Below are 27,940 nucleotides of genomic sequence, written 5' to 3' on the forward strand. Positions count from 1 at the left end.
CACCCTCCCTGGAATCTGTGCTGTGGAATCTTGTTTGTGCCGTGCCTTTGCACTCTTATCATATGTTGCCAATACCTCTCGTGTCCTTGAACTTGGAGACAAACGTTTCCTTGCACCCGCCACCTCAACAGAGTGAAAGGAACTGAGTGGTGCCAAACAGTTGACAAACTTGGACTGTAGTGACTAATCTATTTTTTTAAAGAATTGCAATATTAATGCAGTTAATCAAACATCATTTTCCACCAACGATACTAAAACTAGTGGTGATAATGCTGATATTGATAAAAACATTTTTCCTAAAGCTGATAACCACTTCACAGACTCTTTTTAGTGAAGTGCAAGGTAGCATATTGTGAATTGCTGTGTTTAACATGAATTAATGCAGGACAGTCTTTTACAGTGATGTGAAAGAGATCATACTACTTCGGTTTCCATTTGAATTCCAATGCATTATCATCCTACTTTCAGACTTGTCCAAGACCACAGTGGGTCTTCAGTGCAACTTCCAAGGTCCCTCAGGTCACTGAGACATATTCAAGGAAAGCATATTTTTACCACAACCACTGTGTGCCAGAACAGAGTGATTTAGCATGATCTACAATCAACACAAGCCTGGAATTGGCTTGTCAAAGCAACACTATACTTCAACCAAACTGTATTCATTGAAAACTATAAAACATGCAGTTGGAAGAGAATGAAACCAAGTCCTAAATAGCTGGATATTTAAGGTGGTTTAATTATTTTTCATCCAAATTATTACATTGCATGATAACCTTTTTAAAATGAACCCTTATTGCAGTTTAACATAGTTTTGATTTAATATGAATCAAATGTGCAAACGCTATTCTGACAAAGCACCTTTGCTCTTGGTTAAAACAGATGTGTACTATCTGGGTTATTTCAGTTTCCTTTGTTTGTATGTTTGTTTGACAATATATCAACCCTTTGTCAAATCACAGATTCACTATTTGGTGTTATAAACGCTGGTGACTTTGGCTTGAATTCACCAATTTGAGAAAATATTCAGGCGCAGTCTGAGGGAGAATAAATCCAGAAATGGAGCACCAGGAGCAGAGAGGCTTGCATTTGTTTTCTGTAATCCTCTTCAAAAGAGTGGTGAAAAACTGAATTCTGTCCAGTACTCAAGGCAGCGTAATAGGTGTTGGGCAATGATACAACTGCTCTTGAAGGAATGCCATAGATCTGTAAAGGGAAGCAGATAAGGACCACACAAGTAAATTCATTCTCAAGCACAATAGCCAGGACTGCAAAGACTACTGGGAGTGCAGTCTCACTGTTCTTGTCCCTTGGGATACCTTGATACACAAACTTGCTCATTAACAGCCTAATAACCCTTTATATGCAGTAGGGTACTTTCTAAATGTTCAGCATATAAGGACTGTGTACATCCTTTCTGAATTTTTTTTTGCGACCATTCACAATCTCCATCCTAAATTCAGTCAAGGATTCGATTGGTAACGTAACTGTTGAAAATCAAACCAATGCAAAGCAGGCAATATTCCAGAAGGCCTCCTTGCATGCGTCATCCAGTCTCATTAATGATGCCGAAGACCTTTTTTCATGCCTTTCTTCCTTGTTTTCATTCCCCACACCCCAGAAACAGGCTGTCATATTCTCAACATTCTAGCTTAAACACAAGCCCAATCATAGCTTTTGTTTCTGTAACATACACTCTGGCGAGAATACAGATGTATTGTTGATGAGCATTCACAAACTGCTGTTTAAATGAGAAGTTTGGAAAGGTTTCACACCTCCTTGTGAGAATGACATAATTTCCTGTTTGAGCTCACCTTGTTTATCAGGGAGTTCGCAGTTCTGTTTATTACTATGCTGCCTTCTTAGGCTTTGTCTAATCTGATCAGTTTTCTTTGTCATTTGAATATGCTTAATTTGGGTTCATTGTCTTCTGTTCCTTGCAGCACCACTGTGGTGCTGTAAAGTTGAAAGCTACCTATTTGCAGCCGGTATGGTGCAGAGGTAATGAAGGGTAGTTCCCAGCCTCTCTTGATCTAGACCATGTGTTGGCGTAGGAATTCAGAATTTGAATGACATTTCACTAAACCCCAGTGGTTGTGTTTAAACAGGGTTACAAGGTCTTCCCTAGCTGGGGAGCCCCACCTGTGGGCGTCTCACCTCAGCATCCCTCTCCCAACTGCCTGCTGCCACACGTTGGTGTTCTATTTTTAGTCCTTGGTGCATTGCCGCCTAAATGCTAACCATGCAGGTGTCAGCTGCTGCAGGCCTCGCTCTGAGACAGTAACATCTCAAACCATAAAATGGGATTCACGTTTAAAATGGCTCTGAGGCCTATTTAGTGTTGGTGTTTATTGCGACGAGAACCAAAATGATCTTGATGCTACTTGGCATTGTGTGCCTGCTCTCCGGGGGTCATTGTTATGGGCATAACACAATAATCAGAAGGGGAATTTTTTAAGTGTACCTTTGAGGTGAACCATTAATTTAAAGTGGGGATCAACCGCCTCTGTTTAACACAACTCGGTACATGCAGTTAAAAAGGAGATGGGACCAGTTAAATTAAAATGTGATAGGAAATGCAACACCTCGCAGTCTAGTGTTAATTGAATATGAGGTGCGTTTTGCAGGTTCATTCAGTGGGGATGGAATCTGCGATCGCAGTTCTCGCTCCGCTCTCCCCCACTGAGCTGCTCTTCTGGTATGCATTTGGGGTGCGAGTGGAGACGCTCACGGGCCCGTGGGGAGAGCACGCTGCTCTGTTTGAACACAGTTAGCCCAGGGTGCCCAAGTAGCACTTGTTGTGCTCGTCGGGCTTGTGGGCTTTGCCTTTGTGTGCGCTTGTGTTTTTGCCTGAGGAGCACTTTTGTCTGCCAGTCGGCATCTGGTCTGATCTGGTTGTGTGCTGTGATGTCCCCCTGTCAGGGGGCGGGGGCCGCTCTGACGCATGCAGGCCTCTTCGCTGTGGTTTGGGTGTCTAAGAGCAGCAGCAGAGAAGAGAAGCTGGGCTGAGCTGAATTACGCACGTCTTGTGGCCAGGCCCAAGGCAGTTTTGATCTCCGTTGTCCAGGAGACGCGCTGGATATAGAAACAGCTCGATTATTTATACACGTGTCTGCAAATAGTCACAATTCGCGTCATACGTGAGGGTTTCTGCTCTTTGTTGACACTGGCATTGCGGAGCTGGACACGATTGTTCAACATGCGAAGAGCATTTATTTGTAATCGGATGTCGATGATGGATATTTCCATCTGCAGGTAAAATGTCTGTGAATCTAGTAAAAGGGCATCTGTGCTAGAGGACCTATAGCTCACCTCTGAGGTAACTGAGTGGACATTGTGTAGGCACAAGGGTCATCAACACAAATAGACTGCCACTTCTAAGAGTGATTAGATCATATGGAATCCTTTCTCAGCCATATGCTCTTGTGAGGAAAACTCCCTTTTGCCAACTGAAGCAAATGCACAGTCGCATCAGTGGATCTGTGCATCATTGGCGGTGGTTGGAAGAGCAAGGAGAGTTGGCAGTGGCTTCGTTAGTATGGTTTTGGGAAGTACGGTGAATGCAGACCCTCGTCCCTTTGATTCAAACTCGACCTCGCGAGGTTAAGCAACATTCCAGGCTCGGGTGCATGCTGAAAGACGAGACTGGGTGAAATGACATATGGGAGAAGACTCATTTAACTTCCACAAAATTCGTAACTACTTCAGTATTTTGTCATTTTCAATGGTACACGGTGTGCTTTGGAGGGAACATTTATTGCTTTGTTTCACTTAAAGTAAATTATATATATCCAGCTTCAGTAAATGGTGACCTATTAAGTCAGCAGTAATTCCCAGCATTTGTGAATCGGTGTGGAGCCTCATTTCTATTTCAGTGATCAATACCTTGACTTTGCAGTATTGCCCCTTTTTGTGTCCTGACCCATGTGATCTTCTCTCTGATTGGTCCCAGGAGCATGACATTGAGACTCCCCATGGTGTCCTCCACGTGACCATGAGGGGGACCCCTAAGGGCAACAGACCCGTTATTCTCACCTACCATGACATCGGCCTCAACCGTAAGTACAGCTCAGCCTCACAACAGGTTGTCCAGACGACGGCAGGCTGACCCCTGTGAGAAGTGAAACTTCGGGACTCACAATAAACACAGAACTTCATAATAACGGGCGTAATCGCCCTTCTGCGGAGAATGGACCGCCTGCTTGCTGAAATCTGATCTCGCCTGATACTGCACTTTTGTGTTTGTCAGTATAGCTTCTTGGCCATTTTGGCTGATGCACTTTCATGCATTATATTTAAATGCTTTTAGATGTTAACAGTGTTAACATGGCTGCTTTCTTGGGGATGAATGAAAATCTTGATGCAGCATGGCTTACACTGAAGGTCTGGTCAGGAGTCTAGCCTATATATAGGTGGACAATCCAGACCAAAGACAAATGAGATCAGAAGTTCATAAACATGATTGTATTAATATATCCATCTCTGGGATGAATGCCTGCGATGAGCACTTGTGCGGTCAAAGTGAGATTAGTAGAGTTCCTGTAAGAAGTGACACAAGAAGTGGCAGAAAATCTCTGCAGGAACAACAATGGACTAGGCTCATCTGTTCTTTTTTTTTTTTGACTGGCTCTGCATCACTGGTGGTCTTTGTGGCTGTTTGTATAATGATACACAGTGAGTCTTTAATTGTGTTGACTCGTGAATCTATTTGAAGTGCTGATCTGGTTGACGTGACTCTGAAGGTTCCCCCATAACTCAGGACTATGTCCTTTCCTTGTGACTTCTGCAGACAAGTCCTGCTTCAACACCCTGTTCAACTTTGAGGACATGCAGGAGATCACGCAGCATTTCGCTGTGGTGCATGTGGACGCCCCAGGCCAGCAGGAGGGGGCCCCCCCATTCCCTGCAGGGTAAGAGACCAGGTGGCGCTCGCCTCCTTTACCATCCTCATAATCGTGATTGACAGGTTGTTGGACTGCCAGGCCAAGTTCATTTAAAAGCAGTCTAATCAGACAGTGGTGCCCAAGGGACTTTTGGTTAGATGTTTTCAGTTGAGAGTTAAATCGTGCACTTCATGTGTGAATGAAACCACTGAGAAATGCAGTGCAGCTTGTCCCCATTTCTGCATATGAATTCTTCATTAAAAGCCATCAAATTGCATATAAAGAAAACAGAACTTTGTATTCCTGTAGATCTCCGCATTTCATTTTGACCCCTGCAGTCACAGAAGGGGTATTTGAGGCAGTATATGCCTGCCACCTGCGTTTTTGTGGAGTGGAACGCTGGTTACGAGCCTGCCTACATGGTGCAGAGGGCTAAATGAGCGTCTTTCAATAAAGAGAGAAGCCCTTTTCATGGCGGGAGATCAGCACAGGCCACCCCGTATAAAGGGCCAGTTGTGCTCTTTGTTCATTCAGTGGAAGGCGTACTCTGCCTTGGGCTCATTCATAAAACAGGCCGGAAAAACCCAGGGACCAGTAACAGAAAAACCACCCTGAGACACCCCCTCCCAATCCCTGGACCTGAAAATGAAGTGCATATCCGGACGGAGCAGTCCCTTGCCCAGAGCGGCCGCCTGTGTTGTGACTGATTTTGTCTGTTGGGATTCTTGGTTTTGGTCTCTTGTAATAGCATTGTAAAGAAATGGCCTCCAGCGCTTCAGCTTGTGCCAACCCGGTGTCACACACTCGTCTCCCTGCAGGTACCAGTACCCCACCATGGACAACCTGGCTGAGATGTTGCCCTCTGTGATGACCCACTTGAAGTAAGTGAAGCCTTGGCTGGCATGCGTGCCTTCGCCCGGTGTAGATACTGCCCCCTGCTGAACAACACGCTGATCTCCCCGTCTGTTTGAGCCAATGGAACAGCCTCGGACATGGCAGCAGTGTGCTCATTTTGGCTGAGTGAGATCTTGGGCCCAGCAGTCTATGGGCATTGGCTCCTGTGCAGGGCCGGTCTATGGGCATTGGCTCCTGTGCAGGGCCGGTCTATGGGCATTGGCTCCTGTGCAGGGCCGGTCTATGGGCATTGGCTCCTGTGCAGGGCCGGTCTATGGGCATTGGCTCCTGTGCAGGGCCGGTCTATGGGCCTTGGCTCCTGTGCAGGGACAGTCCAAGCAGTGGCCGCTGCAGTATGTAATTTGTCTTTATTTCCTGTTGATACAGAGTGAACAGTGTAATTGGGATCGGAGTGGGAGCTGGCGCCTACATCTTGTGCAAACTTGCCGTAAGTCCTTTGAGCCTCCACACAGAGCCCTTTTTAATTATCATAGCAAATCTCAAGACTCGTTCACAAGTGTCTTTTCCTGTAGGCGGTATATTTGTTTAAAATGTAGCTCAGTCTGAACATCTCAGCCTGCAATGAATTGAAATACAACCCAGCTATCTGTTCTGTCTTCAGTCTTCAATAAACAAGGTATCTTCCCCTCCCCCCACCCCAGCTCAGCTAGATAATCTTAGTGCAGGTGTACTGACAGGTCTCGCCAGCTTGCCGCTTCATATTTCCAGTTTCCTTTAATCTGCCTCTGAAAAGATGAGGAGTCTCGCTGCTGGTCTTTAAAAGCTCAAGTGTCCCATCTCTGTCTACAGTTGAACCAGCCCAGTCTTGTGGAGGGACTGGTTCTGATCAACGTGGACCCGTGTGCAAAGGGCTGGATGGACTGGGCCGCTTCTAAGGTGAGTTCTGAAACTGGGCCTCCCTGGACTTCTATTTGTGCACAGTCTCCATGGGAACATCAGACTCTGGTCTCATTTGTTAGCATGTTGCTTGAAGGGATAGTCCAACTTTTTGGGTAATTCACTTTTTGGCTCAACTTTTTACCCATAGTTAGACAATAAGACTGATACCAATTTCATCCCTGTACATCCAGTGCAAAAGGGAAATGTCTACAGGCTGTGTGCTAAGTGTGCTATTTCTATGAATGGCTGCAGGCAGAAGTGACGTTAGCTCTGCTAATTAATGATGGAAACACACCTTCCAGTATCTGTGAAAGAGTTATTTACACTTGCATCTTGCACCTTTATCATGAGTGTAAAATAAAAACCGAAATCGTGATCTGTATTGTTTTAGAGGCAGCTAAATTCAGAACTATAATTGAAAAATGGCCATGCATCCATGCACTGGCCGCAGTAATTATTAGCTGTGCAGTGTTGCTTGAAGCGTGACTTTGGGATTGCCAGGTATGCAATACTGTTGGCTGCAGTGGGAGTGGCACTGAGAGGGCAAGTTTTCAGTCACACACGAACACGACCCCCAACTCGCTTGTTTCCGTCCCTTCACTTAGCTTTGCTAACGTTGCTTCCATCTGCAACCATTCATCAAAGTAGCTCACTTAGCACGCAGCCCTTAGATGGCATCTAATATTTTTATACTGGCCACACAGGGATGATATTGGTATCAATATTATCGTTGAACTATGGGTAAAGATAGCCAAAAAGCAACTTTCCTAAAAAGGTGGACTATTCCTGTGTGCAGTCATGGCTCTGTGTGTGTTCATGTGCATAACATGACCCTGTGTTTGGTCTGAATGCAAATTTCTGGTTGCGTTTTAGTCCTGTAGTATCTTAATATTTTATTTTCCTAACTTCTTGTTTTTTTAATCACTGCTTGCTCTTCAATCACATTTTGTTGAGAATAACTACTGTTTTTCCAGCTCACTGGATGGACCAGCAACCTGGTGGATATAGTGATGGGTCATCACTTCAGCACTGTGAGTGCAAGCCGTCAGTAGTCATGGGATTACTCTTGTGGGCTGATCCCTGTGCCCCAGCCCTACTAATCTCTTCTGATGATGTACCTCTGGTGTTCTTGGAAAAGTTCTTAACATCCCTTTCTGTCAGAACGAGACCCCTGCCCCCTACAGTCTGAATATCTAATGCCCAAAAAGAGGCTTCCTGTCATGTGAATGTTTAGTGCTCTGCACACTGCCCCCTGTAGTACCAACTGTGTTGATCTTGACTCTGAAAATCACCTGAGGAATCCAAAGGATCACACCATTCACAAAGAACTTAATGCAGTTATTTCCCCTGCTGACCAGGGCGCAGAGCACATAATTCTGAAATGATAGGTGAGGTGTCACGTCAAGGTGTCGTGTCATGTGTCAAGTTTATTTATTTTTTACTCTTTTTCTTCTTCCCTCCCCCACTGTGGTCTCCAGGATGAGCTAACCGAGAATCAGGAGATTATCCAGACATACCGACTGCACATTGCCCAGGATATCAACCAGGAAAACCTGGCCCTGTTCTGCACCTCCTACAACAGGTATGCCTGCATGGGCACCGCTCAGTTGTGCTGGCACTAGGGGGGATGAAGGAAAGGTGTAATTATGAAAGACTTCCCAGTAATTATGATTGTGTGACTATTGCTAAGAGTTAGATTATGTTTAATGCTACTTCAATGCTTGCTTCCTATAAAACATGCCCTTGATGGTCCCGTCAGTCATTCTGAATGGGAATGTCTGCTTATTCGTTGTATACTAATGTATTGATGTAATAATTGATGAGCTGATCAATGCGTTGGTTGGTTTTGTTTGGCAGCCGTCATGACCTGGAGATTGAGAGGCCCATCCCAGGTCTGAATGAGGAGACCGTGAAAACGCTGAAGTGAGCAGACCTGTGTGTGTGTGTGTGTTTGTGTGGTTTTGCGCACAAGTGTGTATGTACAAGTGCATGTTCATGTTTGTGGTGCATTTTTGTGCACACGGGTTCACGTGATTGGGTGTTTATTAACACTGCATGTTTGACCCTCCTCTCACCCCCTCCAGGTGCCCTGCTCTGCTGGTGGTTGGAGACACGTCCCCAGCTGTGGAGGCGGTGGTGGGTTTCATATTTCTCTTGTTTTTGTAACTGCTGAAATTCAGATGGGACAGGCATCAGAGTAATGCTGATATCTCCACGTGAAAGCTATCTGTAGGAAAACATAGGCCTAACCTCAGTACAAAGCACAGTCGCCAGAACAACTTGTTTTTTCTTCAGGGAGCATGAGATTGCATTGCCTGTTGTAGGATGAAGAAATCAAGCAGAACCCTGATCCTCTGCAGTATTAAAAAAGCTCAGTGCAATTAGCATGACTATCAGAATGAGTTGTACATGTTTGTGTAATGTCCTCTGCAGGTTGAATGCAACTCCAGGTTAAACCCAACAAAAACCACTTTGCTGAAGGTGAGTACTTAGACGTTATTCCCAAAAGGGGAAAAAACACCCGTAAACTTTAAAATGTTACTTTTGTCTTGTGTTCTCTGCTACGTGATGGAAGTTTTTAAGGGATTCACGAAAAAAAGACGTTCCATTGGACACAACCTTCCTTCCTATAGAAAACTTGCATAACTTTCAAGGCCGCTAACACAATGCAAGCGCAAATCTTTCATTAATCTCAGTGTGAGCGTGGACTCTGGGTCAGGTCTTGGTCAGAAGTGGGAGGGTTATTCTCCAGTTTCTCGCACTGCTCTTCGCCCTTAACTCTTCACTCCATGTTTCTCTGCAGATGGCCGACTGCGGTGGGCTGCCCCAAGTTGTCCAAGTGAGTGATGCAGCTTAGTTGTAATGGAGGAGATGGAGCTACTGTGGGGAAATATTACATGGGTGATGAAGAGGCTTGCATTAGGTGATTGGGCATTTGGAGTTGCCTGGATCAGTCTTTAGTGGCATAGGTGTGTGTGATTGGTGAAAGAAGAATGTGTTTGTGCTGCACGCATTGCAAAAGTAAAAGCCTGCATATAGTTGGTTACCTATGAGATGGTTTAAAAATGACCCCTCTGGTTGCTGGGTTGCTCACTCTGTAAAAGTGCTGTGAATGAGTGAGCACCACGGACTCTGATTAAATCCAGCCCATGCCAGTACTGACTGTGGCCGGCAGCCCTGCTGGGGTGGTGCACAATTGGCTTTGCTTTCCCCAGGGGGGGCAGGGATAGCAATGTTCATTGCTCAAGCTACCTTCCAGGCCCCCGTGGCTTGCTCTTTGTATAGGCACATGATTAGGTATCCTCCACCCCTGCTCAACGCGTGTGTGGTTTGTGGCTGCAGTGTGAAAAGAAACATCTGACTGGCACTGCGTGATTCAGAGGAGAACTGTGAGTTATCTTCACTGTCCCAAGCCTGGGGCATGGGGCATATACAGTATGAGTATGCTTGTACATAGTTCATGAACTGGGAGAAAACGGCATCTCTGAGAGGACTCATAAGTTTAGTTTCAAAGTCAAATGTGAAATATAATGCCCATCATAAAAGGTGTCCCCCAGGGCTTGGTCTTTGGCCCTTCTATTTACTATTTACATAAATGATGTTGGAAGATATTTATTCAGTGCTGGTTTTTTGTTTTGTTTATCATTGTACTGTGCACTGTGTGTAGTTGGCTTTCAGCATTGTACAGTCCCAGTTCTATCAGTTAAAACTTGCGCTGGATGCAAATAAAGCTTAACTGATAGTATTCCGTAGTAGTCCCAAGAAATTTACATCTTTAACTTTCATTGCAACAGCAAGGCAAAATGTCATGTTTTAAATACAGGAGTCTTCATTCTCTGACAATTCTCATGCTTTTCCACTCAATATTGAATTGCTAGTCGAAAAGCAAAGGCTGAAGTAGGGATTCTATTTCAGAAATGTATCTTGTTTTTTTTATGAAACTAGAAAGAGACTTGTTTCCTGCCTGTATCAGATAGTGGAGACATGTCACGTATGATTTCTTTCACCTCTTCACTGCAGCTAATTGCCGCTGTCTATCATGGAGTGCTAAAGTTTATTTCAAACTCTAAAATTTAATCATGAATGTTTGTGTCTTCGTTGCAGCCGGGGAAACTTGCTGAAGCCTTCAAATACTTTGTCCAAGGCATGGGATACAGTGAGTACAGCTTCTCGGCTTTTAATCCTTTCAGTTTTTTTTCAGTCTCTCCTTCGGTCACTTTTTCCAGAGTCTTTTTAAATGTCAGACATACTGTTGCGTCAGTTTTTTCTTGGTTGAATTGCTTTTATTCTCTGTCTATGTAACGAGTGCAACTGTTCGTTTCTCAAAGTGTCTCATCTTCAGAGGTCTTGTGTCTTCAGTAACCTGTCCCACATGCAAAATAAGTATGTATATATAGAAGTAATTCTCAGGCTATACCCCTACCTTAATCCCTTTTTCAGCCTCCCTCCCATCCTTACACATAGGCAAATTCAAAGTGTCCTTCCCAATAACGCTGCTCTCCTGCAAAGCTTTTTTCTTGCTTTTGTTTTTATTGGGAAAGTTCTTTATGAAAATACCTTTTTAGCATCTAATCTCCTTTTGTTTTTTCCACGCACAAAGCAGATACTGTTACTGAAAGTCTCCAAGCCTAACCAGGAAGTGGCGTAGTGTTATTTCATTAAACAGGCACATTTCAGTGCATGAAAGGAGTGGTTTTAGTGATAATGTATGGATTACAGTCTTACCCTTTCAGCCTCTCACCTCTCTGCATGATGTATGAAGTCTGAGGTGTCTGTGACTAACTGATTCTCAAGGTGGGCGAAATAACCGATGCAGAGCAGGTACTGAAAGCCGTGTTGTTCCCGGCAGTGTTTGGCAGCCTCGCACCACTGCTGCGGTAAATCGGCGTCTTTGTCATGCTGATCATGGGAGAGAGGGGCATCCAGCACCCAGACTAACTATTTACTGTGTCTCGTTTGCAGTGTTGCATAACCACGATTGTAAGTAGTAGTTTGGCATTCAGCGAATGACGTGTGGCATGACCTGCACTGATGAGTTTCTGCGTGGGAAATGTCTGTTTTTCCCTCAGATTTTCAGTTTAAAATGCAGTGCCCCCAATAGCCAGTCTGCATATTTGAGCATGTTGCCCTCCCTCTACAGTGGTACCACTCCTGTTTTCACACATCCAGCTCATTCCACCTTAGTTAAAATGTGCGCGTGTGTACAATACGGGGCACTGTATTCCTAAACTGTGTCAAATACATTACTTTGGCCTATCTGAGAATATTTCTCACTTACAAATGTTTATATGTATGAATATAAACATTTAAGAAAATATTAAGGGGCAAACAAAATGGGTTTACAAATCTATATACGTACTGTAAATTTTCTTCCTTTTGCAATCACATGAAATATTAGGTGGAATCAGGGTTGCTAATATCTATATGGAATATTGGTGGCAGTGTAGTATGAGGAGCTGGTCTTGCAACCTACAGGTTTGTAGGTTCGATTCCCAGGTTCGATCGCCATGGTACCCTTGAGAAAGGAACTTAACGTGCATTGCTTCAGTATATAAATGAATGCAATGTAATTGCTATGCTATGTAAGTCACTGGATAAAATCGTCTGCTAAATGCCTGTAGTGCCTATAGCTGCGTATTTTGATCTGTGCTTTAATGGCTCTTGTAGCCCATTATTCAGACGTCTTGGATGCTAATGGGAAGTTTGGCTCCGTGAAATCCAGGAGAGCAGCTCCCTGAATGGAATTGGGATCCCCTTAACACTATAAAACTTTGATTTACACATTTTATCAAGGGAATCGGGATTTGATGACCCTTTTACACAGACAGTGTTCCCCAAATCACCTGTCCCTCACTCTTTAAGAGAATGGGTGTGAGCGCAGTCCTTGAGGCTGAGGGTCCCACACAGTCTCCCACCATCTTCCCACCACTTTTTCCCTCTTCCCTGGGTTCCCCCATGGTTTTTACACACCCCATGCCTGTGCTTCAGTGCGCTGGTGGAAAACAACCCCCCCCCCCACTAAGCTGGCTCGCTGCCCCCCCTCAGATCAGCACAGTGCTGCTGCAGGTATTTTAATCCCAGGGCACGATTAGTGTTGATTAAAGGCTTTTCCCTCGGCAGCTCAAGAAAAGGCCACAGCAGGGCATTGGGATAAAGCTCTTTAGATGGTGTTGGAATGTGCTTCTGGCCAGCTACAGAGCCTAGATGTTTTTATGGGACTGAGGTACGAAACTGGGTTCATGAGTAATGTGTGATCTGGAGAGGAAGGTGCTTTTCTGTTTGTCATATGGCCCCAGAACTTTTCATCAGCTGAATAAGACTACAGATTTGTTTTGTATGTCTGTACCTTAAAAACAGTTAAATGCAGGCTTCCCATGTTTTGTCATAATTACTGATAATGCTTCAATTTAGTAAAATTAAGAAAGGACTTAAAATTGTATTGTAAAAGTATTCTCTCACAGTGGTGGAATTCTTTGCTGAGGAAAAAGCCTGATTATTATCTTGAAAAGCTTCACTTGCACTACGTACATTTTGTCCTTAGAAATGAAGCCTGGATGAGAATCTACATTTTCCCTTAGGTGGTTGCAGCTTGCACTTTTAGTTGACAGTTGATCTTGGGTTTTTGTCCATTTTCAGGAATATTGATTGGTCGCTCAAATAAGTTGTGATGCCAGTGATACATCCCTAATGTTAAGGTATTGGAGAGGAGAATGGGATCTCGAAAGGACTTGAATTTGTGGCATTACTTGTGTAAATGTCCCGTACATGGTTTCTTTACTCTGTCTGCATTGGCTCGTTTGGATAGAGCACTGTGATAATTTCATTTGATACTTTTCTCCTCTTCGTCTGTTCCTCTTTGAAGCAGTGAGTAACGGATGAACTCAGGCCTTCCACTTTGTTTGGTTCTTTTGATGAAAGGCAGCTCTTGCTCAGCAGGCGATTGGGTCGGGGGTGGAGGTGGGAGGTGAAGGGGCCCCTCTTGCGTCATTTCCCTGGCACCGCCTCAAACGAGCGACTCGCCCAACAGGAAGCCCACCCACCACAGAAAAAATGAGCTTTCTCATGCGCATGCCTCGGTCACGCCGATTTGGGGGATGGAAGAGAATGTTATGATTGAAGTATTTGTTGAATGTATCCAGTTGGTTTATTTTGGCTTGCCCTCTTGTAAATAAGCCTGGATATATTTTTTTTAATGTGAGGACGTACTTCGCAGCATGCACAGCTGATCAGGTTCTTATGCAGGATGTGTTTTTGAAAGCGAAAGTGGACTCAAAAGGACACAGAAAATTAAACATCCAAATACCAGTATCCTTGAATAAGGATTTTTTTTTAATTGAATAAACAGAATTTTATCATTGCTGTTAACAGATTTTTAAAAGTGTCAAGTTATAGGTTATCAGAGCAAAGTAAAATTCAGTTATTTCATGCACAATCGATCTCAACCATAATTGTATGGGAAAGCAACAACGTTGTCAGCACTGGTGTACTTCACCATCTCATTTACCATTAAGAAATGGAAGATAGGTTTAGCTGGCTAGATGATTAAAGCTGAAGCTAGACATTGCGGTCATTTAGTAGGCCTAAGGTTTGTAGCTTTTTTTTTTAGCCAACAAATATATGGGTGGAGCAGCTTGTTTCCTGGTTGATCATATGAGTTGACTTGCCAGGAGGGCAAATGGCACAGACTGAAGGAAAGTGGACCCTCCTGAATACAGATTCAGGATCTTTGCTTAATATGGAATAGCACCAGGCAAAAAGGAGTTTCAGGATGTGGGCTTTTTCTTTATTTATTTTTTTGGGGCTAGCCTTTTTTTCTTAAGACAAACCAATAACTTGAACATATTTCCATGTCCCCCCTTATTTTTCTTCCTTTCCTCTTTCCTGCCCCATCGTCAATGCTAACAGTCCCTTATGTTCAGCTCAGCCACCTGAACAGCGAATCAGGTACCAGGACTTTTTACCCAGCAGCCTCGGCTGTGCCGGCCTGTCATCTCTGCCCAAAGCGCTCTGTCCTCTTCACCTGTTCTTCACCTGTATGCCCATTGCTGGTTGCTGCCCTGTAAATGATCTATTTCAATTTGTGTCATGAATTTCAAAGCATGATTTGTGGTCACACTTATGTTTTGTTTTTAATTTATAAATGTGTATTGTGTGTGTGAGAGAGAGAGAGAGGATGATTGTGCACACCTTGTATTTTTCATTTCCAGATGCTCCAGTTATGTTCACTGTGTTTTTGTTTGAATAAAAAATGACTGACTCAGTCGTGCATGCTACATCCCAGCACTGTTTATTCATTTTTCCTCAAACAGCAAAAATGAATTGAAACTTGACTTGATCCAGTGTTTTCTTTTGGGAGAATAATGACCAAATCTATAGTGCTACAAACATTTGGGTGGCAGTAATGCTGCAATAGTGAATAGAATGGTAGTTTTAACATCTTCTTAAGATTAAGACTTTGTTTGGTTTAGCTATGCCACAAATAAAAGCATTCTGAGAAAGCTCTAAGATGTCATTAATCCTTAAGGATAGCATGCACTTAGTGTTGTTTTTTTGCTGGTGGTGTTGATTAAAGGAGGAGTGTACGACTAGGAGACATCATTATTCTCCCTGGGCTGCAGGCCAACACATTTCGATGGTTAGCGGTCATGTCCTCACTCACCCGACTCCCCTCCCGCACCTCCACACCCCATTCCTCTCCCTGACCTGTGATCCCGCTGGACATGCCTCATTCGCTCTCTCTCCCTCCGCAGTGCCCACTGCCAGCATGACACGGCTGGTCCGCTCCCGCACCCACTCCTCCTCCAGCATGGGCTCCGGTGAGGGCAGCCGCAGCCGCACGCACACCAACAACCAGCTGGAGGGCGCCACCAATGCCGCCGCCGCCGCCGCCGCCCACGACAACCAGGCCAGGCCCCAGACCATGGAGGTTTCCTGCTAAACATGCCCAAGTCTGTCCTCCCGTATGCCAGCTAGGGATTCCTCCCAGCCCTCCTCTTTCCTTGTGTGTACCAAACTTTATTCAAGGCCAGAGGGCCCTATAAGGAACCATGAGGGGACAACATTTTTAATAAATGTAAGCCTTACATTAGAAAACTCAATAGCTTATTTTCTTTACATTCACCCAGTTGTGTGCATGCCTGTCATGGCACGACAGTTAAGGTAAATTTAGTTACAAGTACATTAGTTGATCTTGTTTTGGTTTGGACCTTCATTTGTGAAGGAAGTTTTTCAGTCATATGTTTGGTTTCTTTTATGGTACTAGTCTTGCTCCTAATGAACTTAAGTTACTGGAGGAATGATGAAAACATCTCACTGTGTGAAGATGAACAATATTCCCCTCTCCAAGGTCTTCCTCATCTATTTACCGGCCTGGCCAATTACCAACTCCTTCTCTTACCTCTTCTCCCCTTTTGTTCCCTCCTTTCAATCTTCCATTCCTAGACTGAACACTTAAACAAATGCACTTGCATAAATGCATCTATTCACTAATCTTCTTTATTGGTATTTTTTAAATTGTTTTTGTGATTTGTGAAGATACTCTGCTTACATTAATTGCAAAATAGTATGACATACTTGTTCTCGTTCTGTACATTTATACCTTATTTACAGCATGACTCTGTTGTACATGAAAATAAATAGAAGTGTATTTAAAAGAAAAGGCTTGCTTGTCTAGATGTATCTAGAGCTAGAGCTGCAATTTTTAGTGTTTGTGTTTGTTTTTTTTTTTTTGTTCGTTTTTTTTGTCTTTCTCTTTTCTAAAATCAAGGATCCGGTCCTGGTGGTTGGCTCATTTTCGGTAAAAACGACTAGGATATAAAATGGCGGACAACTGAAATGAACCATGAAGCCTTTGTTGACTTGCATACAAAAACCTGACAGAGTTTATGTGCATACATGCTAGTGTATGTACTTGATATACCGTCTTCCCTTTTAACCTTAAGCTTGAGGGAAAAACACACTCCTAGTCACATCAACAAACAAAAAAATCATTTTTTCCCCTATTTCAAGGTAGCCATGATAAAATGCATACAACTTCACTCAGGCCACTACCTTCTTTTTCTATCCATTTGAACATAAATATCAGGTAAAAGTCATGTTTGTGCAAGAGGACATGGTTTCCAGGTGTACCGGTGCATGGGATGACACCAGTTCTACACAGATGAGTACAGTGTCTAGACTGTACTCAGCAGATGCCAGCAGTAGCAGAATGACGTGAACAGAGAGCCTGGGAGAGCTCCACCACACCACAACTTTATGGTGCTCACTAAACCAGTAAAGACCACAGGCCGAAACTGATCCTGCCATTTTTGCATTGCACACCGTAACACTGGAAACCTGAAACCTTGCATTGTACTGGCCCTGGTCAATGAAATAAAATGGTGTACTGATCCGTTCCACATGGTATAAAATGCATTGTTAGGAGAGCTAGATTAACAGCAACAGTAGAAGTATCAAGAATGATGATTTGTTTTGACTTCTGTCCTCAATGTAAAATGCAGATTTTTTTTTCTTCTTTCCTTCTTTCCTTCAGATGACCCATTTCATTTATTTAGGCCAGTGGTGGGCAAACGTATTGGGACACAGAAGTGGTCTTCGGCTCCCAGTCATGCGATTTCCAGGAAATGTAGCTAATATGTCAGCTGGTGTAAATGTTTGGGCTAATTAAGTAATTAAGATCAGAAGTTGGCATGAAACCCTGAAACCGATTTAGCCCTCGTTGCCCACCTCTGATTTATGGTATTTGACGTTGGTTTGTTTTTGCCTATTATTATCATTAATGTTTCTTTATTATTAATGTTTCTTTATTGGTGGATATTGTCTGCTGCTCCTGATTGGATAACCATGACTGAACTTGTTTTGATGCTGAAATGTTCTTACTCCCTGACAGGGAACACATTCTCACTGTCTGCTGATTATATGGATTTGTACTGATTGTTAAATAAAGTTAGAAGCTGTATATTGCCCCTGGCTCTGTTCTGTTTTGTTGCGCATTCATGGTCTTGACGTGTTTTTTGCGTGCCAAAAGAGGATGTTGGTCATGTTGCACCAGGTTTTTTGTCAGTTCCAGAATATCAGGAGAATTCTTGTCAATGGTTGTTAACTGAAAAGGCTTTGATAACTGATTGCTAATTGGTTGCATATACCTACAGTTATTGAAAGATTGTTTCTTTGCGTTCATTCTTCATACACATTTAATTTGAAGATGTTTTCTTTCTGAAATTGGCTTTTCTTATACAACTGGTGGATAATATTTGATGGTCAATTCATGAAATTCATTGTGCTTCTAAAATGATTTAGTCAGTCACTCCTACATTCCTAGTTAAAAGTCCAAAATTCTGTGCCAGTTGATGTTGTGAAAACAACTAGATTATGAAAATAACATTGCTGTCAGTAAAGGACTTCAATGGCTTTAATCATAGATTTTTTTAGTTTCAGTGTATTTTTTGCACGAGTGAAGAGGTTTTGTAGATGAGCGGTCTGAAAATAGCAGAGAATCACATTTTAGCTGTACAGAATCCTATTGAGATCTGTGGTGCGAGAGCTTTTTTGCAGCAGAATGAATTCTGAAGTGAGTGTACAGAAGTATCTTTTTAAGTTCAACCAAATGCCTCTAAACTTATTGCACGGTGTTTCATCACACAGCAAGACAATGATCCCAGACATACTCCAAAGAAAAACAACATACAACGAAGGAGTTTTTCAAAGTCAAAAACTGGACATTTTTTGATTGGCTAAGTCATTCACCAGATTTGAATTCAACTGAACAAGTGTTGCATATGCCTAAGAGAAAAAATAAGGCAACTAGCCCCTGGAAGGAGCAGAAGCGCAGAGCATCACCAAGAAGATGCTGAGTACCTGGTGATGTCTATTGGCCACAGACTTCATGCAGTCATTGCATGCAAAAGATATAGCACAAAGTACTAAACATGATTACTTTTGTTTACATAATATTAATATGTCCCAAACATTATGGTGCCCAGAAATTAGGCATACTGTGTATAAAAACAGCTGTCATTTCTGCATGGTGAAACCAAAACCATGGTGTATAAAAATACCCTTAAATAAAAGCTGATAATGTTCACTTTAACCACTTCTGAATGTTTGATTACAAATCTAAAATAGTGGAGTACAGAGCCAAATACATTTTTTAATGGCTTCCTTGTCTTGTCTAGCATAACTGGAATTGTCTTTATGCTGACAAATACCAATAACAGACTCCAATGGCAATCAAAAGCTTAGAATCAAAACTAGATACTGAAAGGTGTCTTATACCTGCTCTAAAGAAGCAACTGAACACACCTGACTAATCAGAAACATCTGTGAAACCATTTGTCCTAAAAATTATGTCTCTGAAATGGGGGGGGGGGTCTGTATAAAAAAGGGCTATAACTTTCTACGGTGAAACCAAAATGTATTATATCCTTTCATAAAAGCTGAGAACCTGCACTTTAACCTTTAACCACTTTAACATATTATACACAGCCAATATGTGTGTGTGTATATACTGTATATTATACACAGTATGGTTTGACTCTGATGGTTCGGTTTCCATGGCAGTCATTGTCACGGAAATCCTTTCATTAATAACTTCATAGCTCTAATTGGAATCTTCTGAAAAACAAATGCTTAAAATCTGACCTTTCACTTGAAATACGTAAGTAGCATTGCTGTGTTTACCCTCAAGACAAAACCACAGTTAGGAAGTAAATAATTGCTTCATTGCATATCTCTCTCTCTCTCTCTCTCTCTGAAAAAGAGGCTGTTCATCAGGCGTTACAGGCCTTAACGTCACAGGAAACCGCCTGAACGTAAGGCACATAAAAGTCCCTCTTTACCTGCTGTCTGTCTTATTGCATCTCACACGCCACCTGCTTAGGTCCCTCATCAAAGCACAACACGGAGGTGGAGTGCCTCACTTTCTCTACCAGACGTTGTGGAATAACCCGCGTGTACTCACGTATGCGTATGCTCATGCACTCCTAACTCACTGGAGAAACATAGATATACTGCTGTTCCACAGCATACAGCACAGCAGTGTGTCACCTCTTTCTCACCAGCTATCAGCTCCAGAAGAACAGGGCTACTGAGGACAAATTGTTGAAACACAATGCAGTAAGTATGATTCCTGTTTTATTACCTCTAATGAGATACCAGCTATTCATATTCCTCATGCATCGCACACACAACATCATCTCCTTCCAGGTGATTAAATGTACCATGGAATGCGAATTGATTAGAGGATAATGTTGACTTCTTCTCTGCTTGTGTGCTGTCTGTTGTCGGATTGGGAATAATATTGTATTACATTTTATTGAATAAGGGTCAGGAGAAGGTGTGTAAATGATCTTCACAATAAATAAATGTATAATTTGGGGATATATCATGAGATAACAGAATGAAATGAAATGGAACAGTAAGACAGCTCACTAGTAATACAGTAATAAATGGTAAATCACACTAGAAAAATGAATAGGGGAGCACTTTCACACTTAATGATTTAAAAATGGCAGGCTTTATGTTATATTGGATTCAAACTGGATTCAGTTCAAATCCAGGCTCTGCCCCAACACTTTTATGGAGTTCTGTTGTAGCAGTAAAGTATAATAAATCAATTGGTAGGTTCAGACTAATAGTCATCTCCAGTAGGATTAAACAAGATATTTAAAAACATTTCCAGAAATCAGTGATTGGATAGATCATCTTCAAAACAAATAACAAAGAGACCCAGGAATCACATGGAACATACATTGCATAATTTATCATACATCTTTTTTTAAATGATAAAGTGCAAATGTGCTTAATCTGAAAGGGATGAAGTATTACTGTGCAATGCTACAAAGCATGTGCGGAAAGCCGCTTCTCACAAAAGGATTTTATGCAAATACATAGTTTAATTGAACAAAAAAGAATGTTTTGGCTGTGAGATTTCTGAACGCATTAGATGCATTACCTTGGGGCCTTTGTTTATTTTCTTTAAACGCAGGTGTTCAGCATTGTGCATGCCCTTGTGGTTTCTTTGCTGTGGGGCTTCTGGAGCTATGAAAAAGTGCATATCAGATAAACAAAGCAATTTATGAGATGCCACAGCTTCAACTGTAAAGTGCAGAATGTGATGAAACATTGAGACTGAACACAGTCTGTTGTGCTGTATGATGCCATGCAACACAATCACTGGTCACTCTTTCTATTCTGGCTATGATGATCAATTAAGACTGAAATCACAGAGACATTATTAGTATGATCTTCTTTTCATTTTTTTTAAAGAAATGAAAAGAAAACAAATAGACACTACAGTAACAATAACATGACCCTGAAATTCAAACCACTTGCTTGATCAACCTAATTTGCATTAGAGAAATCTTGGATGAAAAGAGGGTTTTTAACTTTTTGTCACTTCCATCCATGTCAAATGTAATTGCGATTGTTTGTGATTTTAATCGTGTTTAGACTGAGGGTGTCACCAGGTTTCCTGTAAATGCAGCTGAAATGAACAGCTGGGAATTATATCAGTCCTAAATCTAAACACGGATACCATGGAGAGGGGGCTGTCAACACATCCTGCTCCCCTTTTCCATGGCTGTGTCGATGTTAAGCACATGGCATGCTCAGCTTGTATGTTAATGCCTATGCATTTTCTGCTGAGTCCTTTGAGGTGGATATTAATCAGTGTCACTGGAGGCTATATTTTTTTGTGCTATTCAAAGGGTGAGAGTTATTTTTGTCTTTGACATGAGGTGACCAAATATTTGTAATGCTGATCCAGATACCCTTGTGAGTACCATCTGTGTGGCACAGGTGGCCATTTTCTCATTAATGGTAGAGGAAGAAAATTATATTGAGGGGAAAAATACACAAATGTTATAACATTTGTTTTCTTCTTTTCAATGACAAGTATGTCCTAGGCTATTTGCGATTTTATCTAATTATAAGAATACTTAAATCAGAATTTGCGTTTGAATGAGAACACGTTGCAGTTTGCAAATAAAATTATCTGATTGTTGTTCCTCATTACTAAATTATTATTATTATCAATCAGTGTACTGAAATGTACAAATGTATGCATATCACATGTTAGTAGTGATGCATATAAATAATGTATTGCAATGTAATCAAAATATGAAATACTTGGCGTGCATTAATGTCACACATGCAGTCAGCAGTAACCTTAACCTACAGTATCTGCAGATTCTTAATGTTTGGGCATGCAAAAATCACTTAGTGAATGGTAACAAAACTGCCACAGAATATCAAGTCCTGTTGAAAATTTCCACTGGCAGAACCAAGATACTGAAAGTAGGGGAAGGAGACCAATTAGAAATGAGAAAGTTAATTTTTTTTTAACTAGAGGACTCTGGTTACTGTTTACAAAAGTGTCCAGTGGCTTTGTATTGATGATGTTTGTCTTCTTTGCCCCACACCTCCACCCGGATGTTAACAAACGGCCACATTTCAAGAGAAACGTGTGGTCGGAAAATTTTGGTTTTTCTATGTTCTCTTCTAGAGCTCTTTATGAGTAAGAAGAGGGTGGGGGGCAGTTATTTAACCAGGTATTTTATATCAGATTTTGCAGGATTGCCTTACTGTTAAAACATTTGTGCTTAACATATAGGCATTGCATCTCATCAGGTTAATTACATAATTATAATGTGAGTGTGTGTGTGTGTGTGTGTGTGTGTGTGTGTAAGTGTGAGTGTCAGGGGTTTTTATAAACAAGGAAATGAAGGTGCATCATTCTCATATGTCAATGTCTAAGAAAAATTACACAGTAAGCAATTACATCAGCAAGGAGAATTAGTTTTTCATATTGGTAATCCATTTTATATTGTACTTTTATTTCAGATTAATCATTTTAAATGAAGATTTTTTTAAAAGTGTTCTCGAAGATACATTTAAGTTAAACAACAACATCAGTAAGCGTGGCAGAATGCCCACTGGTTCATAGATGAGAATAGGCTTGTGGATGAATTTACACAGTCCTTTTCTTCAGCCCACAGAGCCTCCCCATCGCAGGAGTGTAAGAGCCCCGATCCAACATGGGGAGTCGTTCCAGCAAAGATCGCCGGAGCTCCAACTCGCAGGCTTCTCTTCTGAGCCAGGAAGTGAATGCTGAGCCCGCCGCAGTGGGTACGTTGTGTCTGCTCCAGCCCCAGCCCAGGCCTCTGTGGGCTCTGCCAATGCCAGGACAGATTTCTAACATTACACCCTCAGAGGGTTCCTGAAGACACACTTTCATCCTGAGACAGGCACAGACTAACAAGTTCTCATACTTTCAAATATTCTAAGAGAAACTTTTGTTTAGCAGGATGACTTGCACCATGGAAAACAGATAATTTCATTTGAAAATGTATTTCATTCAGTCAGCTTTTCAGAATTATGGATGTGATGTATGGATACAAATACATAGATATAGAGATACAGAGGACTGCAGTTTTCCTTACTTCCATCCTTGCTTGACATGCCCTGATACGTCCTCTATTGTGGTGATGGTTGTGTCTGTGACATCCCCACCCTATCTTTACATGCATAAACCTACACACAAACGCATCCACACAAACACAAACACATCCTGCGATGCAGTGGCACTGGAGGAGCTTTTAAAGGGAACTGAGCATCTTACAAACTCAAATCATCTCTGCCAGTTGAGGCCACTCCCCCCTGATGGGCAGACAGCCCTTCAGGGGATGAATTCCAGTCCACTCCATATCTATGTATTCTGAGCTTCACACCAATACCCCGCCTGGACTCTGGCTCCTAATTGGCCAAGGTTCCAGCTCCCACTGACATGGCCTTCAGTTGATCTACTGGGATAGAACCCAGTGCTCTGTAGCCTACCGGGAACCATAAACTTTGTTAAGAGCCAACTTTCATAAGCCACATTTACATGACATGCATTGTGACGGAAGGCCTCTGATGCTGAGCACCTAAGATGCATCATTAATGCTGGTCTAGTGGAAAAAAAGAGAAAGAGAAATGAAGCAGTGTGAAGTCAGGCAGCAGTGATGGGCTATTTTTAGACACGGTGTGATCAGGGTCAGGTTATGAATTTAACCTTCCTTTGAGCTCTCGCTCAAGGTGTTGATTTGTGTTCTTATTTCAAATAACTAATTTAGTGTCACTTGATGGCCCTGTTCCTGAAATTGTCCTGCTGAAAAGATATTATTTTTTGAGGAAATAGGTGTATGCTTGTTTAATAAATTAAATTTCCTCTACTTTTCAGAGCAGAATCGTTCTAACAGTTTCAATCTAATCTATTCTCAGATGATAACAGACATGTCGTGGTGTCTCTGTACAACTATCCCTCTGAAGAACTAACGGACTGCCTCATTCGTGTGGGAGAGAAGCTCAACATCCTATCAGAGTAAGAGTGAACCAATACTAACTAAAGGGAAATAGCAACGAGGTGAATGAGCTCAATGAAATGGTCTGGCAAGTTACTTTTCTCTGCATGCAGTGTACAGGCTGCCCTATGCATTGCCAAACAAATAACAGATGGTGTTGTTTCATGCATGAGCAGAAAAGAATCCCTACCTCATTGGTATTCAGCCCATGTTAATTCTCAAGTTTCCTGAAGTTTACTATGCACCATGAAAACCCAATGGAAGGTGTGCTTGAAACACTATGTCACAGTCTGAATGGTATTCACTGACCAAAGTGTCTGTCTGTGCGTCTGTCTTGCAGAGAAGGTGATTGGTGGCGGGTGAGTTCCTCAGCAACAGGCAAGGAAAGCTACATCCCTAGCAACTATACTGCCAAAGTGTTCCACAGGTGAGTCTTACAATGGACTGCTATCATATTATTGTCACAGTAGCTGTGTCCAGGCCCCTGATCATGTTAACCCAGATGCAGTCAGTGTGCACTGTGCGCAGGCAGTACCAGAGAAAAGGAATCACGCAGGCAGGGATGTGGGTGTGGGCTACTTTCTGTTTTTATGAGACCTCAGCTGAGCCCTGTTTTACCAGTGATGTCACCCCGCCTCCAGTAGGAGAGTTAGGGGCTGGAAGGTGTATTAGTTTCCTATTGTGGGATAGTCTCTAACATGTTACTTCAGAAAGAGAGAAGGTGACGGCAGGGGGTTCGAGCTGTGGAAATTGTGCTGCTATTTCCATCTGTTGGAGGCTTGGAGGTTAATGGGACATTACTTGCTGTCTCTGTCATCTGTATAGAGGCTATATCTTCTCTCTGATCTCTGTACAGTCTCTGTAGATCACATGTCTCCTCTGTGGCTGTGCAGGTGGCAATTTAAGGGCATCAGTAGAGAGAAGGCAGAGGAGCTGCTGCTGCTCCCTTACAACCAGGCTGGGTCCTTCTTGATCCGGGAGAGCCAGACCTGCATTGGTGAGTTTTCACACACACACACACACTCATCCCTGCCATCCCTCTGCCCCATAATTTTGTGCTCTGACATTTTTCTGCTTATACCTTCACCCCATTCCATACCTAACTATCACCAAAACTGGTGTATATTTAATAGCAAATGTTTTACGTTGCTTATGTGGTCTATATGAAAAAACAACAGGAAGACCTTTTAAACGCATACTATTGAATACCAAGAAAACCGCAAAGCAGTCATGTGATCTGTAACGTTGCGTATACCTGAAAAGTAATTATGAGCCTCAGAAAAGCAATCAACAGGTTTTGGCAGAAAACATACAATTATACAAATGCAGTAGGGAGAAAAAAGCACAAAATAAATTTTCACACAGATTCCAAAACCAGTCAAGGTGATGTTTTGAATTAGGCCACCACTGTCTTCTGATATAATATTTAACCCCAGTGTAAAAGTGGTTTGGGAACTTGTTCTTTTCAGACAGAGAGCTGAGCAGTGTCTCCTGCTGTGTTACAGGTACCCACTCCCTGTCTATAAAAAGGAGCATAGGCTCTGGCAGAGCCTCTGTGAAACATTATCGCATACACCAGCTGCAAAACGGCTGGTACTACATCTCGCCCAGGCTCACTTTCTCCTCTCTGACCCAGCTGGTGGACCACTACTCTGGTGAGTGTAGAATGCATGCGAGAACACACACAAGAGAATGCTTGTGAATTATTTGATAAAACCTAGTTCTATAGTTTCAACTGGCAATGCAACTGCCAGACAATAAAATACAAAGCTCATTAAAGACATCATTTATGTACTTTTTTTCAAACCTGCCTAGTTACCATGCAAATTTAGAGAAACTCACATATTTCATGCCACTTTTGCAAAAGCTGCATTAAGCATCCATGACTGCACTTACTCTGCAGAGGTGGCTGATGGACTCTGCTGTTTGCTGGGAGAACCATGCTTCATCTTTGGATCTAACAATGTCCCCGTGACCACCAGCGCACCACCAATGGCCGTAAGGAAGGCCACCCTCAACTGGAAGGATGTGGACAGGTGAGGCCCTTCCCACTGCTGGAATATGTTTCATGAGGGTGAATATGAGGAACACTTCTTCTGCCTATTTGTGTGGCTGGCTCAGATTTACCTAATGTCTGCCTGTCTGTCTGCAGCTCCATGATTTTCAGCAAGGACAAAGTGGACACAGAAGAATCCCTGGTCAGTGAGGGGCTAAGGGAAGCCATCAACTCATATTTGTTCATGACAAATGAAGGGAACTGTGAGGACTGTGAGCTCAGCTGGAATACCTGAAAATGAAGACCAGTTTCACTCCTCAAGGAGAGTTCACTAGTGACAACAAAGATAATGGCAGGAGCAGGCTTGTGCACAGAGACCAAGCTACAAGACCTTCTGCCTGTTTACAAGAGGGCATACAGACGCTCCCTTTTTCAGTAGACAACATGTTTCTGAAGGTAGACTTTTTCAATTCCAAGACCCAGCCTCTACAAGGCTCTAAAATGGAGGCTACTTTTGCATAATTGCCATTTTGAATGGGTTTTAACAAAGGGGAAAAGTACTACAGAACAAAAGAGCATACCGGAGCTGCTGTATGCATCATCCAACACTCTGAAGAGGTGAATGGAAGATCGGTTTCTACTACATTATCTTTTTGGTCAAACGGAGGACTGATCATAGAGCTAAATAACTGTACACCTCAGATTGCACCAATGATTTGAATGGACACTAGACCCAAAGTGACAGTACAAGACATTTTGTGTAAATGAAGAGAGCACATTGTATAGTGAGTAAAATGGTGTGAATGGTCTGTTTGGGGAACATCAGATGCGTGACAATTCCACTTTGAACATTCTGGAACATTATCAGCTGGGTGGAGTACCTCAATCACTTCCTGGAAAGAGCACTCTGCTGATGCAGGTTTATCTCAATGCTTTTCATCATGTTAACATTACTGGCCAGCTGGATTGCTGCCTATCACTCAAACTGACTGTCAAAGAAGAATGTGGTCATGATTCCATGCTTATTCAATTCATGGTAATCACACTGCACCTGTGGTGATTTTTTTTTTCTCATAAATGTTTATTTTTTATCATCAAACCTAATTTTTCCATTCAATAACCAATGTCTGATTACCGCTGATACAATGTTCCAGTGAGCTAGGTTCTCAGATGATTAGATTAAACCTAAAAGTGCTTTCACATTTTCAGTTGAAGCTGATACTTTTTCAGATTGAGTCTGTAGAGCTGTGCAAGATAACTGAAATAAATTAATTGATAGAACAAAGAAAACAATGCATCTGTTGGCAGGTCTTATTTGTGCAGACACAAACTAAATAACAATGTTGCTTCTTGGCAACAGATAACAGGTTTGGTCTTGACACCTTTACAATTTTTTTTTTTCTCTCTCAAAGACGAACCGCAGCTCAGCATCGGCACAGGAAATGGTCAAGGCTGCGTGTATTGCAACCTTGGAGTGGAAAATATAGCCACAGAAGAATGTGCCAGTTATATATTTTGTCATAGTTACTGCAATCACCAAAAGTAAAAATACATTTTTAACATTTCAAACATTCATTATATGTTGAATGTAATCCAGCAGCTGGCTTAAAATCAAGAATTATTTTTGTTTCAAAGATCAGCCATGCTGTATATCTCAGAATTGTCTCCACAAATAATCGGAGGGCAACTCATGTGGCTGCAATATCTAGTGCAAATAAACGTGACATTTTGTCATGAATTAAAAGTGAGGATAAATGTGATATGAAGTGAGCCAAAAAAAGTATGTTTATGCAATAAAATACAATAAGACAGCACAATCATATTAGACTTAATGCACATTATCTGGATGTTATATTTAATCCTATTTTATTAAAACATTAAAATAAATAAATAAAATAAAAATGTTTATGTCAATACTGTTTGTGTCAATA

At 42.2% G+C, this 27,940-nt stretch overlaps 2 protein-coding genes across 4 annotated transcripts in view; both read left to right on the forward strand.

Annotated features, from left to right (window-relative positions):
- LOC135234206 (protein NDRG3-like) overlaps positions 1 to 17,636 on the forward strand; it is a 44,333-nt gene extending 26,697 nt beyond the window's left edge. For 2 of the 3 annotated variants that reach the window (XM_064298569.1, XM_064298571.1), the window contains 14 exons: positions 3,950 to 4,055; positions 4,787 to 4,907; positions 5,699 to 5,761; positions 6,162 to 6,222; positions 6,585 to 6,671; positions 7,649 to 7,705; positions 8,153 to 8,256; positions 8,532 to 8,597; positions 8,759 to 8,810; positions 9,108 to 9,155; positions 9,478 to 9,513; positions 10,779 to 10,830; positions 14,580 to 14,618; positions 15,425 to 17,636. In XM_064298569.1, the coding sequence (XP_064154639.1) occupies positions 3,950 to 4,055; positions 4,787 to 4,907; positions 5,699 to 5,761; positions 6,162 to 6,222; positions 6,585 to 6,671; positions 7,649 to 7,705; positions 8,153 to 8,256; positions 8,532 to 8,597; positions 8,759 to 8,810; positions 9,108 to 9,155; positions 9,478 to 9,513; positions 10,779 to 10,830; positions 14,580 to 14,618; positions 15,425 to 15,612 (1,080 nt within the window). In that variant the 3' untranslated portion in view covers positions 15,613 to 17,636. The remainder of the gene's footprint in view (positions 1 to 3,949; positions 4,056 to 4,786; positions 4,908 to 5,698; positions 5,762 to 6,161; positions 6,223 to 6,584; positions 6,672 to 7,648; positions 7,706 to 8,152; positions 8,257 to 8,531; positions 8,598 to 8,758; positions 8,811 to 9,107; positions 9,156 to 9,477; positions 9,514 to 10,778; positions 10,831 to 14,579; positions 14,619 to 15,424) is intronic. The other variant, XM_064298570.1, reaches the window with a different exon arrangement.
- A 1,878-nt stretch (positions 17,637 to 19,514) lies between these two features.
- Positions 19,515 to 27,302, forward strand: LOC135234207 (src-like-adapter 2). Its single transcript, XM_064298572.1, has 8 exons — positions 19,515 to 19,787; positions 22,663 to 22,799; positions 23,934 to 24,033; positions 24,354 to 24,440; positions 24,907 to 25,010; positions 25,519 to 25,668; positions 25,917 to 26,049; positions 26,166 to 27,302. The coding sequence occupies exons 2-8, from the start codon at positions 22,709 to 22,711 to the stop codon at positions 26,302 to 26,304; spliced, it is 804 nt and encodes a 267-aa protein (XP_064154642.1). The 5' UTR covers positions 19,515 to 19,787; positions 22,663 to 22,708; the 3' UTR covers positions 26,305 to 27,302.
- The last annotated feature ends 638 nt before the right edge of the window (positions 27,303 to 27,940 follow it).

The sequence above is a fragment of the Anguilla rostrata genome, chromosome 11, assembly GCF_018555375.3.
Source record: "Anguilla rostrata isolate EN2019 chromosome 11, ASM1855537v3, whole genome shotgun sequence".
NCBI lineage: Eukaryota > Metazoa > Chordata > Actinopteri > Anguilliformes > Anguillidae > Anguilla > Anguilla rostrata.